At 35.3% G+C, this 15,401-nt stretch overlaps 1 protein-coding gene across 1 annotated transcript in view; it reads right to left on the minus strand.

The window, feature by feature from the left end:
* Positions 1-15,401, minus strand: part of lpcat3 (lysophosphatidylcholine acyltransferase 3) — a 49,154-nt gene that overhangs the window by 9,279 nt on the left and 24,474 nt on the right. Inside the window, exons 8-10 of the mRNA XM_056475495.1 lie at positions 9,497-9,583; positions 6,224-6,390; positions 5,627-5,774 (exon numbers count right to left, since the gene is read on the minus strand). Coding sequence (XP_056331470.1) covers positions 5,627-5,774; positions 6,224-6,390; positions 9,497-9,583 — 402 coding nt within the window. The remainder of the gene's footprint in view (positions 1-5,626; positions 5,775-6,223; positions 6,391-9,496; positions 9,584-15,401) is intronic.

Consider the following 15,401-nt stretch of genomic DNA (forward strand, 5'->3'; position numbering starts at 1 on the left):
TTTGTAAATACAATGAGAAGAACAGTAAAGATAGCTGCTTTTCCTCTATTAAACCAAATGGTTGTCTGGTTTACCATTCGATTATGAGCTGACCTGGGCCAGTCAGCAAAGATACACTGTGAACGCAAGTGCAATGTCAACAGAAATATGGATGAAATCAGATATTTCTGTTCTCGGGGCGCCTTTATTCGGATATTTACTTTGTTGAACAACAACAAAAATAATGAATGAATAAATAGTGCAATTCTATTTAGCCTGCTGTGGAGAAAGTGGCAGCCAGGCAAAATAATGCACTATTTATTAATTCATTCATTTTTTTTTTTGTTGTTGTTGTTCAACAAAGTAAATACCGCTTCAAGAGTTCACACTTAGCTGATGATTGATGAGCAAAATCGAGTTTGGTATGCTGCCCTGAGCGCGGAAGATCCTTGAGTTTGGGGCTCCCTCCCATTTCATTGGGAGAGAGGGGAGTCTGAGATCAGGTGGGTCTCGAGAGCTTCCCTGTATTTAGGTAAGAAAGAGGGGAAGGAGTAGGGGTGGATAGGTGGATTCTTAAAGACTAAGATGACTAGGGTAAGAAAATCCAGCTATTTATATGCGCTCAAATTCATCTGATTGGTATATCACGGGATTGCTAATGCGGGACCCTCCTTGGTCAATCATAAGCATGTGATCCTCTCAAAATTAGTTTATATATAAAATAAAATAAAAAGTTTTTTCTTCTGAAAAATCTGATTTTCTTCATATTTGTCATCATGGTGATTTCACACACACACACTCACACGCTCTACCAGTACAGCACAGCTCAGCGTGGCTGTTAAACCATGCATACAATTCTGTTCCAAGTACCATGCTCATGTGAAAAATACAACTGGAATTGTTACTGACCGTTTTTTGGAAATCTCATGCTTTGGAAAAGCATACAAAGTGGATTTGCTCTCACAAAATGGCATCTTGGTGAAATACAGAAACCTCATTCAGGCCATTACAAATCAATTACTTGAATATCATTATAAAAAATACAACTTTTTTTTTTAGCAAAAACAAAATGGTTGTCTGGTTTGATGACAACAATGATCCTTAATGAGAGTCCCACCACCTCAACAAAAACGAAAACTTTGGATTTACGCAAACACTACTGGGATTTACATAGGTCGCCTCATTGAGGTCAGGAAATACAGACATCTGTAATCATGAGGAAAAATGCTCATTTTAAGTCATTAGCTACGTTTCCATTCGAAGATTAATTTGGATTTAATTAAATTAACGCGCAAAACCGCAATATCGCATGAAAGACATGTGATAAAGCAGCGTCAAATATCAGCAAAAACGGAATTTGCTGCAGGAGAAGCTGCGCGAATCTTTTCCTTATTTAATAAATGACTTGCGCCTCAGAAGACAAACGTCGACACGCAATGAACGCGTGGTGGCATTTGAAGGCGTGAGATGTGGAGCACAGATGCTCTTAAAACTTCTGTAGGTTATTAATAATATAGATAATAACACTAATACTAAAACGGTTGAGGCACTTTAGAATGACCAAAACAACATTTCAGATGTTTTACAATGTGCTCAGCCTGCTGGTTTGTCCATTCACACACATTTTTATCATCACATGATCTCTTATAACAAAATCACAAGACCTTTTTTAATGCACAAACTGGAATTTGTTCAGTAAAAGTGTTTCCATCATAGTTAATGTGCATCTTATCGAATAAAACATTTATCCTACTCAGTTATACGCATACAATTTCATGTGCAGTTTTAAACTTATGCGCATTCTGCCATTTCTATCAACAGTTTTTTTTTATGCGCATATCCAAAATAAGTAGATGGAAACATAGCTATTTTTACGGTCCTGTGATGCGGTGTCTCATGTAACAAATCCAATAGTGCAAGGAGTGATGACACTCTCTGGCCAATCAGCATCTGCAGTGTTAATATGTTGCATTTCAGTATGTTGGCTCATTTGGAACATTAGCTGAGGTGATACTGAAAAAAGTACCAGGTACTGAGTACTGACCAAACCAACCAAAAAAAGAGCCATACCAAACATTACCTTTCACAATCATAAACCGCCACACTACATGACAGTTAAAATCCGAAATAAGCATAACAGAGGCACTTTAATAACCAACATAAGCACTGAACATTAGCATGTTTATATATTATATAATATTTAACATTAAACTAAATGATTCAATTGTGTTAACATTTTGTTTGTTTTCTCAATAAGAAATAAAGCAAAAAAGCCATCAGTCATCTGTAGCGGTGGACACGAACCAAGAGCAAACGTCTTGCCTAGAGCAATAGTTCACTGAATAATATTACATTTCAACTTGTTTTCCTTTTCTCCTGAGAAGGTTAATGATCGAGCGGCATCATCAGCATTCATCAAAAAATGTGTTCGGCTCAGGCGGGAAATGTCATTTGTACATCTTCAATTGACTTTCATTTAATGTCTGCTGATGTCTCACATTTTCTGAAGTGAGCAATATTTGTCATTTTCAAGTAGGCCTGCAGGGGTGAGATGCTCCCTCACAGCTGTCTCCAACTTGTAGTAGTTTGCTGAACAAGAAAACTACTCAAAACAGCCACAACAACTGGAACAGACACTCTTAAATGCCATACTGTTTCCTGCTGAATCTCACCATCTGTTTCCAGATGTGAAAATAAAGTTTAGAAGCATCTCAATTATAATCTCTTCATATAGACACTTCTGCTGAATGTTTAGAATGAGTAAGATTTTTAACAAAGTTAGTACTTTTTAGGAATGGATTGATTAAAAAGACAACAATGCTTTTGATTATTTGTATTTAGACATCACGGTTTCGCGGTATTGTGATTACTGCTCTAAAATATATTATTTTAAATATCTTGGTAAAAAAAACATCAAATATCTTGGTTTGAACACATTGGCTGCATCCGATATCGCTTACTTCCATACTATATAGTACGCTTAAAACAGTATGCGAGCAGAGTAATAGGTCAGAATTCATAGAATTCAAAGATCAGTATGCGAAAAGTTCCCAGATGGCCCACTACTTCCGGCGAGATTATGAAGTATGCATCGGATAGACGCTACACTTTCCCATAATGCACCGCAAGAGAATTCATGAATGTGAGTTAAGTGGGTATGTTTTGTGATGATGACAAAAACAGATGTGAAAATAAAGTTTAGAAGCATCTCAATTATAATCTCTTTATATAGACACTTCTGCTGAATGTTTAGAATGAGTAAGATTTTTAACAAAGTTAGTACTTTTTAGGAATGGATTGAGTAAAGAGATAACAATGCTTTTGATTATTTGTATTTAGACATGGGCCTATATAGGATTCTGACAGTGTGATAACCTTGGATAAAAACATCACGATTTCGCGGTATTGTGATTACTGCTCTAAAATATATTTTTTTAAATATCTTGGTAAAAAAAAACATCAAATATCTTGGTTTGAACACATTGGCTGCATCCAATATCGCTAACTTCCATACTATATAGTACCCTAAAAACAGTATGCGAGCAGAGTAATAGGTCAGAATTCATAGAATTTAAAGATCAGTGTGCGAGAAGTTCCCAGATGACCCACTACTTCCGGCGAGATTATGAAGTGTGCATCGGATGGATGCTACACTTTCCCATAATACACCGCAAGAGAATTCATGAATGTGAGTGAAGCGGGTATGTTTTGTGATGATGACAAAATGGCATGCGTAGTTCGTCCAAGCTCCATTTATACTACTCGCATTAATACTGTATAGAGCGCACTTTTCTAGCAGTCGAGTAGTAAATTCAAACGCAAAACCTACTGAGTAGTAGGCGATTTCGGATGCAGCCAATATATTTTATTTTTAGAAAGATTTTAAACATTTTGACTTCTGCTGTCTTCATTAGTATCAAAAACACAGATTTATTTCCAATTTAAAATGGCATCTTTGGATATCTTTTCAGCTGGAAATACTGTTGTCCTAAAAAACTAAAAAAGAAAAAAACATTAAAAAAGGTCTTGCGTATACAGTTGAAAACGGTTATTGTCCCATGCCTATTTGTATTTTAAAATCGACTGTTGTTTTGAATTTCATCAATCAAAAGAATTCTGATGAAAATGGATCATGGTTTCCACAAAAACTATAAAATTCAGTAATATATTTCACAATCCTACGGTTTTTACTGCATTTTTGATTAGAGAAGACTTTCAAACGCATTTAATAATAGTACAAACACGATGTGTGTTGGTGTGTTTGTGTATAATGTGTAAGTTGTTAAACATGCATATGAATATACATGTATATGAATTTCATCTGTGAAAACTGGACTAAAGCGGTTTCAGTTTAATAGAACTTCATCTACGTGAAGCTGCTTTGACAATCTACATTAGGGCTGTACAATATATTGTTTCAGCATCGATATCGCAATGTGATCATTCACAATTGTCACATCGCAGGATATGCAATGTTTAGTCTGTATTCAAATTTCTCACTTGCATGTGTTTTTGAGGTCTATGACAGAATGAAGATTTTAAAAGCATTCAGGCATAAGAAATCACCATTTGTAACTTTGACAAATTAATAATGACTAGCTTCATTAAATCGTATAATAAACAAAGACTATTCAGTATAATTTTACAATTAATTATTCAATTACTGTATACCTGAATACAGCTGGACTCCTTGGAAAACAATAAAATGCTGTTTATTTAATTTGTACATTTTTCTTTAATGAATTTCTCCACGCTTGCATATTGTTTATTATATTTTATGCACTCCCCTACAGAATCATTCCAATCAATCAAAAATTATAAATTCTTTCTAAATAGTTATTCAAGTCATCAAGTGATATTGTATTCATATCGCAATGTATATTTTCCAATATCGTGCAGCCTTAATCTACATTGTAAAAGCTCTATAGAAATAAAGATGAATTGAATAGGAAAAATACAGCCCTGGGGAAAAATTGAGAACAAGTGAAAATTCTCAGTTACTCTTGATTTACAATTAATAGCTATAAGCAATAAAAATGCTGTCATGAAGAGTATAATATTCAAAATAACAAAAGATGGCATATCCACATTTATAATGATTTTAGATAACAGAATAGCAGTTTTAACTTCAGTATTTGGTGGAATAACCCTCATTTTCAGTCATCCAAATGAAAACATCTTTTATTCTGACTAATTTTGAACAAAAAGTGCTCTACGTTATTTTTTATTATTATAAAATGTATAAGAAATGTTTTCAGGCTTTTATAGAATAAAAACAAACCAGCACTTAAGTCAAACCCATAAATAATAAATCCAGTAAATCCAACAAAACCGAGAATTTTCAAGTGGCCTCTTCATTTTTTCTCCAAAAGCTGTATATTTACTAATTGGCAGCATTACAATTGATCTTTCTGGACTCTATAATGCAGTTAGTTGCGCTTCATCGCTGATCAAAGAGCAATACTATCATTTCAAATAAATTCTCAGTGAGTGGCTAAACTCAGAAACGCCATACATCTTCAAAGCGGTAAACTTTCAGATCCGCCTTCGGCTGGCATGAAAGTAAGTGACTCAAAGACTTTAGTCATCTTGATTTGAAACAACTTCACGCCTCATATGTCTAGTATGGCACTGTTGCCATGGTTACCTGCTTCTCCACATTGACAATGAGGAACTCCAAGGAGAAGCAGATGAGGTACCCTGAGTGCAAGCCGTGCCAGATCGCCAGGAATAACAATGTGAACATCTGAGACACCAACTTGTTCCCCAAAAACCTCAACCTCTTAAACACGTGCCTGCATCAAAGAAAAAGAGAGAAAGGAGAAATGGAGAGAAAATGAACCAAGGAATACACTTAATAACATATATCAGCATTTTCATTACTGGAAATGTTCATTACTGTCTATTTTCAATTCCAACTTGTTTCTGGGTTCAAGCCTCGACTCGTTTGAATTGACAAAAACTCTCTCAATAGTCATTCATGACCACTATTTAGTGACATCATACATTAAAGTGGTTCTCAAAGTTCATTCTGACTTAGTGCATCCCACACACTAACAATTAAATGATTTATAAGATGAATCACTGTCTGACCATCTGATATTAGGCATGGATAAACATCACGATCATGATATTTAATAGCATTACAGCACACTGCGAGTGTTTATTAATATCATGTGTTGTTCACGTTTGGCATCTGCTAAAATGTCTTAATTAAATAAGTGTTAATGAAGTGTACGCATACCTGGCCACCCAAGCGTTGGTGTTGATGTTGAAGGAATTGATGGTGCCCGTGAAGAGCGGCGTGGTCTCGAACAGCCAGACCCTCACATTTGCGCAGGCATCCCACTGATGCTCCCCTTTTTCATTTATCCCATTATAGCCCAGCCCAGCCAGAACACACACGCCTTCCTGAGTGTATACAAGAGAGAAATCTGCCTTCAGTCAGAGAATACAGGCAACTTCCTGAAACTCTAAACTTCTTTTTCGGAGACAGTAATAGATGTACAGTTTTACAGTCCCCCCTTTGATTTTTGTTCTTTTTTAAATATTTCCCAAATTATGATTAACAGAGCAAGGAAATTTTCACAGTATATCTGATAATATTTTTTCTTCTGGAGAAAGTCTTATTTGTTTTATTTTGGCTAGAGTAAAAGCAGCTTTTAAATTTTTAAAACCATTTTAAGGTCAAAATTATTAGCCCCTTTAAGCTATATATGTTTCGATTGCCTACAGAACAAACCATCGTTATACAATAACTTGCCTAATTACTCTATCCTGCCTAGTTAACCCAATTAACCTAGTTAAGCCTTTAATTGTCACTTTATGCTGTGTAGAATTGTCTTGAAAAACATCTAGTCAAATATTATTTACTGTCAACATGGCAAAGATAAAATAAATCAGCTATTAGAAATGAGTTATTAAAACTATTATGATTAGAAATGTTTTTAAGAAATCTTCTAACAGGCGGCCTAATAATTCAATAATAATTATATCTAATCTAATAATTTTGACCTTAAAATGGCTTTTAAAAAATTAAAAACTGCTTTTATTCTAGCCGATCTAAAACAAATAAAACTTTCTCCAGAGGAAAAAATATTATCAGACATACTGTGAAAATGTCCTTGCTCTGTTAAACAATAAAAAATTTAAAAAATTCAAAGGGGGCTAATAATTCTGACTTCAACTGTATACTTACAGGTTGGGGTGGGGGTGGTTCTATTCTTTTGTTTGCACATTTATGTGCATATCAGAAAATTAATCCTGGAACTAGAGATTATTGTAAGCCTATTCAATGACCAAATTAAACTTATTTGACAAAAAAAAAAATGTTGATTAAAGATTATAAGGGCAAATTTTATTTTTACAAAAAAATAAAGTGCACAGATGCATAGTTTATTACAAGAACTACTATATATATATGCATAAAATAAGAAGAGTAAATTCAGCTTTTATGAAGTATATTTTGCAAGAGAATTTAGTGAACATCCAAAACAATGCTGTGTGTTATGCTGAACGTGCTCTTTGTGTGTGTGTTTACTTGTGATGTTATATTTAGTAGCTGTGCAAAACTTGTCCTGGATAAGTTGGCGGTTCATTGGCTGTGATATCCCCTGATTATTAAAGAGACTAAGCCGAAGGATAATTAATGAATAGATTAATTATTATTAATGTTTTCTCCTTTTTTTGGTAATTATTTTCTCTCCTTCCCTTTTCTCTGTAATGTATATAATTCAGGCTTTTGTAACCGTTACAAACATGTATTTTGAAATGAACAGAATGTCAACAGAACCACTTTTTTGTACACAAACCTGTAATTTAACCGTTCACTTCCTTGACACAAAAATTAAAATATACATAAGGAAATCAATAACAATTTAACAACTGTATTAGTGCCATTGTAAATCAGGGCACATACAGGAATCAAGAAAGTGAAATTCAATACTTTTTAAAACTTACGCATTTTAAGACCTCATAACCACTTTAGGTTTCAAAAAAGTAACACTGGCAACTAACATTTAATTTAAATTAACATTTAATTTACAGAATATTTACTAAATACTGATTGTAAAACACTAATCCCAAATTAAGGCCCAATCCCAGTTCTATTTTTGTACCCCTTTCCCTTGGCCCTTAAAACTGAGTATGAAGGGGAAGGGTTTCAAAATGTACCCCTAATAAATGGGACAGCACTACAGCACCTGTACACGTCATCATATGTCATCGCGATCTATTGCTTCATATGAGATCAGACGATCGCGACAGCTGTAGTTATTTCAGGTGTGTCATTTTTTGGTATTTATCTTCAAGAAATCACCAAAGGCATCTATCATGTCATCATAATGATCTAATGTGGCAATGAGATCGTTACTTTACTGCGCATTTACACAGTGGCCATATTCATCAATGTAAACACAACATTAACATTATAGCAGACACTGTAAAAAGCTCATTCCCAGCCACAAGACCTTTCTGACAGGTTATTAGAGTGTCATCGAGAGACAGAATGTTGTGGAACTGCTATACAGGAGTTATTATAAAGAATTATAGATTGCTAAATTTAGCAGTTTTTATTTTAGCGTTTTTTTTTAAAGCATGACGGTAAAACACGAACGTGGTTATGAATTTATTAAAACGTGCTTGTTTGTTGTAAAAATTCGTAATAATGACAAAAAAAAACTAATTTGTGCATCTCCTGACTTCCAGGTGCAGCTATGCTGCCGTTGTAGATGGTGCATTCTGGGAAATTTTCTTACTCCTTGGTTTCGAATGTGGTCCTGAAAATTCTCTGTTCAAAGGGGTATCTAGCCCTTTACCTTAGCCCTACGCTAAGCTAAAGAGAATTGGGACACCCCATCCCTTCATGGGAATGTGCAAAACGAGAGGTAGGGGTAAGGGGAAGGGCTAAGAGGTAGAATTGGGATTGGGCCTAAAACATGGTTCATGTAATTAATAAAAAAGGTAATCCAGCAGGAGGCACCTATAGAACAGCAGGAAGAATAGGGTTGGCTTGGTTACTGCAGTAAACAAAGCAGCATGAGGAATTTATCATCAATTTATCTAGCAGGAATTAATCCATTTCATAAAATACAGCATTTCAATATTGGCAGATATATACTGTACAAACAAAATCAATACAAAATGTAACACCTAGTTAAATAGCATTTAGGTCTTTAAGGACCTATCATTTCTCTTAATTGATTGATCAATTTTTAAAACTTCAAGTGAACACCCTGTAAATGATCAAAGTGAAATTTTCATCATCCAGTTGTGTAAAAAACGAATAGTTTAAAATTAAGAAGATTTATTTGCCCTTTATAAGCTTTTGGAGGGTCAGTTTCACACTCTTAACTAGAAAACAAAGCCACGTCTAGTTAGTAATTGACTTGTTTCACAGCTCACACCTCTTTAAGAAGATAATAGACACACTGACAGGGCTCACAGCTTGAAATGTAATGACTCTCAATTACAGCTAGCGAGCTCTTAATGGGGGATTGTGGTTGTGCTGTTTACTCACCGTGATTAGCCAGCAGCTGATGTACTTATACAGGTTTATTTTCACCCACAACAGGATGTACACACACTTGTACCAGAAAGGATGTGCCTAAAATTACAGATGAAAAAAACATAAGAATGAAATGAATCACTCCTGATGTATTATTTAAAAGTTACATATGATTAAGCATAATGAAAGCCTTATGAAAAATTGATTCATTTTAATAAATGTATTATTTCAAAATATTAAAATAATTTCTATAAGAGTCTACAGAAAAAGCTTAAAAAAAATTCCTAGTTATTTGACAAATTATATGTAACAGAGGCCAGCTAGGGAAGTGCTATGCATGTAAACCTCACTCCTCTGACCTCAAAAGGTGCTCTTGCGACAGATGCTAGAAGCCATGGTCTTTAGACTCCTTGTTAGAGCAACCGACTCACATGCAAAGAATCGCTGGTTCAATCCCAGCTTAGAGCAGGTTGGGTGCAGTAGGACCAGTGGGTTACATGTGTGTGGGGGCTCTTCCGGGATGGGAGTGAGGTTTAGGGGAGTGAGTGTAACAGAGGCAAGCTAGTGAAGTGCTATGTGGCTAAACCTCACTCTTCTGAGCTCAAAAGGTGCTCTAGTGACAGACGCTGAAGGCCATGGTCTTTAGCCTCCTTGCTAGAGCAACCGACTCCCATGCAAAGAATCGCCGATTCGATCCCAGCTTAGAATGGGTTGGGAGCAGTAGGACCAGTGGGTTACATGTGTGTGGGGCTCGTCTGGGATGGGAGTGAGGTTTAGGGGGGTGAGTGTAACAGAGGCCAGCTAGGGAAGTGTTATGCAGGCAAACCTCACTCGTCTGACCTCAAAAGGTGCTCTAGCTACAGACGCTACAAGCCATGGTCTTTAGCCTCCTTGTTAAAGCAACTGACTGCCATACAAAGAATCGCCGGCTCGATCCCAGCTCAGAGCAGTTTGGGTGAAGTCGGACAGGTGGATTACATAATCCTTTGTTAAATAAGTTGAACAGGTTTTAAGGTTTAGTTTAGAATAAAGGCAATTAGTTTAATCCACAATTTATTTTTATTAATTATAACATTTTTTTTAGAATAAATCTATGTTTTGATATGCCAAATGACAGTAAATGTAGTGTATAATAACATATCTGTGATGCTTGTTCTGATTTTGTACTTTTAACATTATCCCAGTGTTTGCAGTGTTTATAATCATTGTTTATTTTCATTGTGAAACATTGTTTGCCTACATGCTCCATTTAATCTAAAAGTCTAAATTTCACAAGAACTTTCTTTGAATAAACGTAACATGCAGTATAAGATACTGTATTGGCTCAGTGAACCTTTTAATTGATTAAATAAATAAAAACAGCTATACAAATACAGAAACACTGACTGACATGGTGTTTAAAGGCTTCTTCACACGGAGTACAATTAAACTGAAATTAAACTGTGTGGATGTATGATGTGGTGAAGCTATTGAACAACCCAATCGATTTCTAGAAACTACAAAAACATCCATAAAAATAAAGTTCTGCGGCTAGGAGTTAAAAAATAGGAGAAAATATGATTCAATGGCAAGTTTGATCATTTATTAAAGTCGAAAGCATGAAATGTTGTTTGTGTTTCTGGTGCAGTACGAGATCTATTTATCATTTATAATGTTCTGCTGTATAGTGTGCAGAGGCCAAGGTTAAGCTAAAAGAAATTAAAAAATAAATAAATCAGTTCATAAAAAATGTGTACTTTTAGTTGAGTAGATTTTTAGTGCTGTGTCAGTAGTTTTTTTACTGTGCTATTTTGTATTGTCTATGGTGATTGACTAAGTAGAATTTTCAGTCCTGCCTTTCCAGTCCAATCAAATCATGCAAAGAAACGGATCCACCTCAAGACACGGATTTTATGCAGCAAACATGTGCAAGCATTAACAGTGTGCAAGAATGACTGCGAGACAGTTTAGATTGCATGTCACTGATGAGAAGATGAAGGATGTCCGCTGTATAATGACTGAAATCACCAAATGGCCTTAAATAATAACTAAATGTACAACAGAATGTTACGTTTTCAAACACATACATGTATTCTATCAGTGCTGCACAAGCTTGGTTTACTACGGCAGGTGACTCTAGACACTCATAGCTTGTAAGTCAGGGTTCAAACTGCATAACTTGCATAAAGTGTTAACCAAGTGTGCCACACGCCTTTTTTTGGGTTAAGGTCTTGGCCTTTAGATCGCCCCCTGGGGGCTGGCTGCAGTAAAAGTCATAAAGCCCGCCATCTCCGTGTTAATGAATGAGACTTAAGCCCAAATATAAAAAATTAATTATACTTGAAATAAAATGTCCCGAAAGATGGTTCTGGCCAATTACGGCACTGGTTATCATGCTGATATAGGTGCAGATCTTCATTTTTGCAAACAGTTTGTTTTAGCCAATAATTTAATGCTGGGCGTGTCATCGTGATTGACAGTTTCTCAAAGCTGACCGTCAGAGATTCAGCAAGAGATTGAAGTGTTATTATTCGATTTCTGTGTTATTTTACCATGATAAAATGAGTTGTTCAGCAGTAAACTATACTTTCTGACATACAGGATCTGGTGGAACACTGTTTATTCAGTAAGGTCAGGGCTTTATTAGTTAGCTCAGTGTTTCCCAACCCTGTTCCTGAAGGCACACCAACAGTACATATTTTAGATGTCTCCCTTATCTGACCCATTAACTTTAGGTTTGGAGTCTCTTCTTATGTTCTGATGAGTTGATTTAAGTGTGTTTGATTAGGGAGAGGTTGAAAATGTGTACTGTTTGTGTGCCTTCAGGAACAGAGTTGTGAAACTCTGAGTTAGCTGACACACGCCTTGCCATGACGGGGAAAATACAGGTGATCACTATCTAGCAGTAATTCTCTTTATGGGTCTGAAATAATAATTAGGAAGACAAAACTAATGTTAGCCTATCTCCACATTGATCTCATGTAACGTTATTTGAACTTAATTTAAAGGACGTCTCTGACATTTTGAGTTTCGGCATGTTACTGAGTTAATCTACTGAATTTGCTGTTATAAAATATTAATGTTCTAGAAACCGTATCTTATATAGCAAATAGAGTTGTAAATGTTCTACATTATTTGTATACATCATTTGCCATTGGCTTTTATTTGAAAACTCCTAAAAAAATTAAAATGAATGTAAATTGTTCTTTGCCAGATATAATGAAGGCATCAAAGAACCCAAATGAAAACGGAGGCAAGAAATGATAAACAATATACAAGTGTTATTGCAGCAGCTGACAGACATCAGTTGATGTATCAATAATGCAAAGTTTATAGTACAAATTGATAAGGATTTTTTTTGCCTTTATGCGTTTTGCCTTCAAAGTGTTGAATGGGAAAACGCGCTGTTGCGTTGTCAATATATTTTTTTTACAGTCATTGGTGTTAACATATGGTCACAGTTAGATTTTTGCCGCTTGAGTCACAAAGATTTCACTTCGTAAGTAAAGGGATCAACCTGCTTTGTTGGCTTGTTACAGGTGTCGGCTTGGTAATGTGTTCTCAAGTTAAATGAATCTCACATTTTAAATTTATAATCCACGAATGACAAATAATTGAAGTTGGACATACACTGCAAAAATGCTGTGTTCCACACAATTCCTTCATGTTGTCCCAACACAAATCAACACAATATAAAAATATAACGATAGTGATCTGAAATTTAACTAACAAGTAAATTCAGTGGTTAAATCCAGTTTTTTCTATTTACAAATTTTGGCAAAAGAGACAAAATTGTGGCAAGTGAAGTCGTTTCTCTCTTTTAATGACCTTCAGAAGGGGATACATGCTTTTATTTTGGGGAGACTTGGCTATTGCAACTCTTTGAATGTGGGTATCAGTCAAAATGCCCTGAATAGACTGCAATTAGTCTAAAATGTGGATGCGAGACTTCTTACAGGGACTCGCAAACATAAACACATATCCCCAGTTCTTTCCTGTCTGGGCTGGCAGCCTGTTAGGTCACATATTGATTTTAAATGATTAATTTTTGTTTATAAATCCTTAAATGGTCTGGCACCATATTATTTATCAGATCTCCTACATGTATATGATCCTGATAGGTCACTAAGGATATCTGATTAGTTTATTATTTCTGGTCCCGGTGTAAGCAAAGTGAGGATCTGACTTTTGCTGTTATCGCCCCAAAATACTGGAACAAGCTTTCACTCCACATTAGACATGCTCCAACTTTATCTGTTTTTAAATACCTTCTGAAAAGGCTTCCTTGTTCTTTAGCATTTAATCCTTTTTAAATGTTGAGTGCAGGGCTATTTAATTAGTTTGTCATGGGGGCCAGTTCATGAAAAGCATCCCAAATGAGGGGCCGGAGAGATATGACATGCAATATGAGTGATGACAAAACAGCATATAAGAACCCATATGTTGTATTTTTGCTCCTTGAGTCACCCACATTGGCTTTTTCTACATTAAAATGTTAATATATTGTATTTTGAAACTTTATTTATTTACAAATATTCAAATGTTATATTTCAAAGCACAACAAAAGCCGTGCATTGCTTAAGTAGGCTTCTTCTACATTCAGACACATTCATATGTTTTGTTTTGAACTGCATAACAATTAGGGATGCAACAATTATAGATTTTGGTTGTACGATTATAGTCTGAAGAATAATCATGCTTTCACGGTTATCACGTCTAATGTAAATTTAAGCTTTATGGTAGGTAAGTATTTAAATGAACGGTTGCTATCATCTGCATTCATACATAAATAATCATTATAATAATTTGTAATAATTCGTCTAACATATCTTTTGTTCACATTGCACTGAAAGCCACGCACAACTCTCATCGCTACAGCGTGAGATGTTTTCTACTCGGTGCGTCTGGAAGGCACGAGCGCATCGCTCTGCTTGTGCAAACCTATTGGCATTTATTCTTACATTGGAAATAACGAACGCAATGTGTTAATGGCCCGCTGCTGCAGTTAATCCAGTGTGCGTGCGTATTAGCCTTGGTGTATAAGCTAGCAACTTTAGTTGCAGCAGTTTCAATCCGTGCAACAGAAACGCAGCATTGATAAGCCTTTACAATTAAGTATCCAAATGTTTTTGGCTGTTTTTGGCCACTTGCTCACTTAACGTCAGGTGACTCAAGCTCTGTGCAGCCTTCAACTGCAGCTCGAGCTGTATTAAACAGACGCACGTCACTTCATAATTATAGCAGCCGTTTTTTGACTGAACTAAATTTATTTTTAAAGTCTTGGTCAAACTATTTGAAGGGCCGGAACAAATTGCCTCGCGGGTCAAATTCGGCCTGCAGGCTACGTGGTGCCAAATGAACAGCCCTGGTTGAGGGGTTTATCTAATATTTAGTTGTTATCTATGTGCTGTATGATTTTAATTAGCATTGATTTTGTTCAGCACTTTTTGCAACGTTGTGTTGTAAAAAATGTGCTAACAATAAAAAAAGCTAATAGTTTTCCCAATTTTAATTGCATTGAACATAAAATAATTCAGTTGTCCTGAAAAAAAACTTAAGAATTTTGTGGTTTCAACTCATTTTAAATAAGTAGATTAAACAATCAGCAAAAGTCATTTCTTGTTTGAGTGTAGAAACAATCTTAAAAGAAAACGGCATGGATGTAAGCAACATTTTTAATTCGGAGGGTATAAGGTGGAATCATTTTCACAGCGCAATTACTCCAGTACTATGAAAAGGGCTAATTTTTAGTTACTTTTATTCTACTTGCACTACATTTTGTGCCAAGCAATTGTACTTTAACTTTGGACATTGTTTTTACTCTTTCCACCACTTGTAATACTTAAGATTGTTAATGATCTGTTGTATAATGTGCTGTGGACAAGGTTAATGCAAAATAGAAAAAATGTATAGATACCAAAAAAGAATCAAAAAATAC

The sequence above is a fragment of the Danio aesculapii genome, chromosome 16, assembly GCF_903798145.1.
Source record: "Danio aesculapii chromosome 16, fDanAes4.1, whole genome shotgun sequence".
Lineage (NCBI taxonomy): Eukaryota > Metazoa > Chordata > Actinopteri > Cypriniformes > Danionidae > Danio > Danio aesculapii.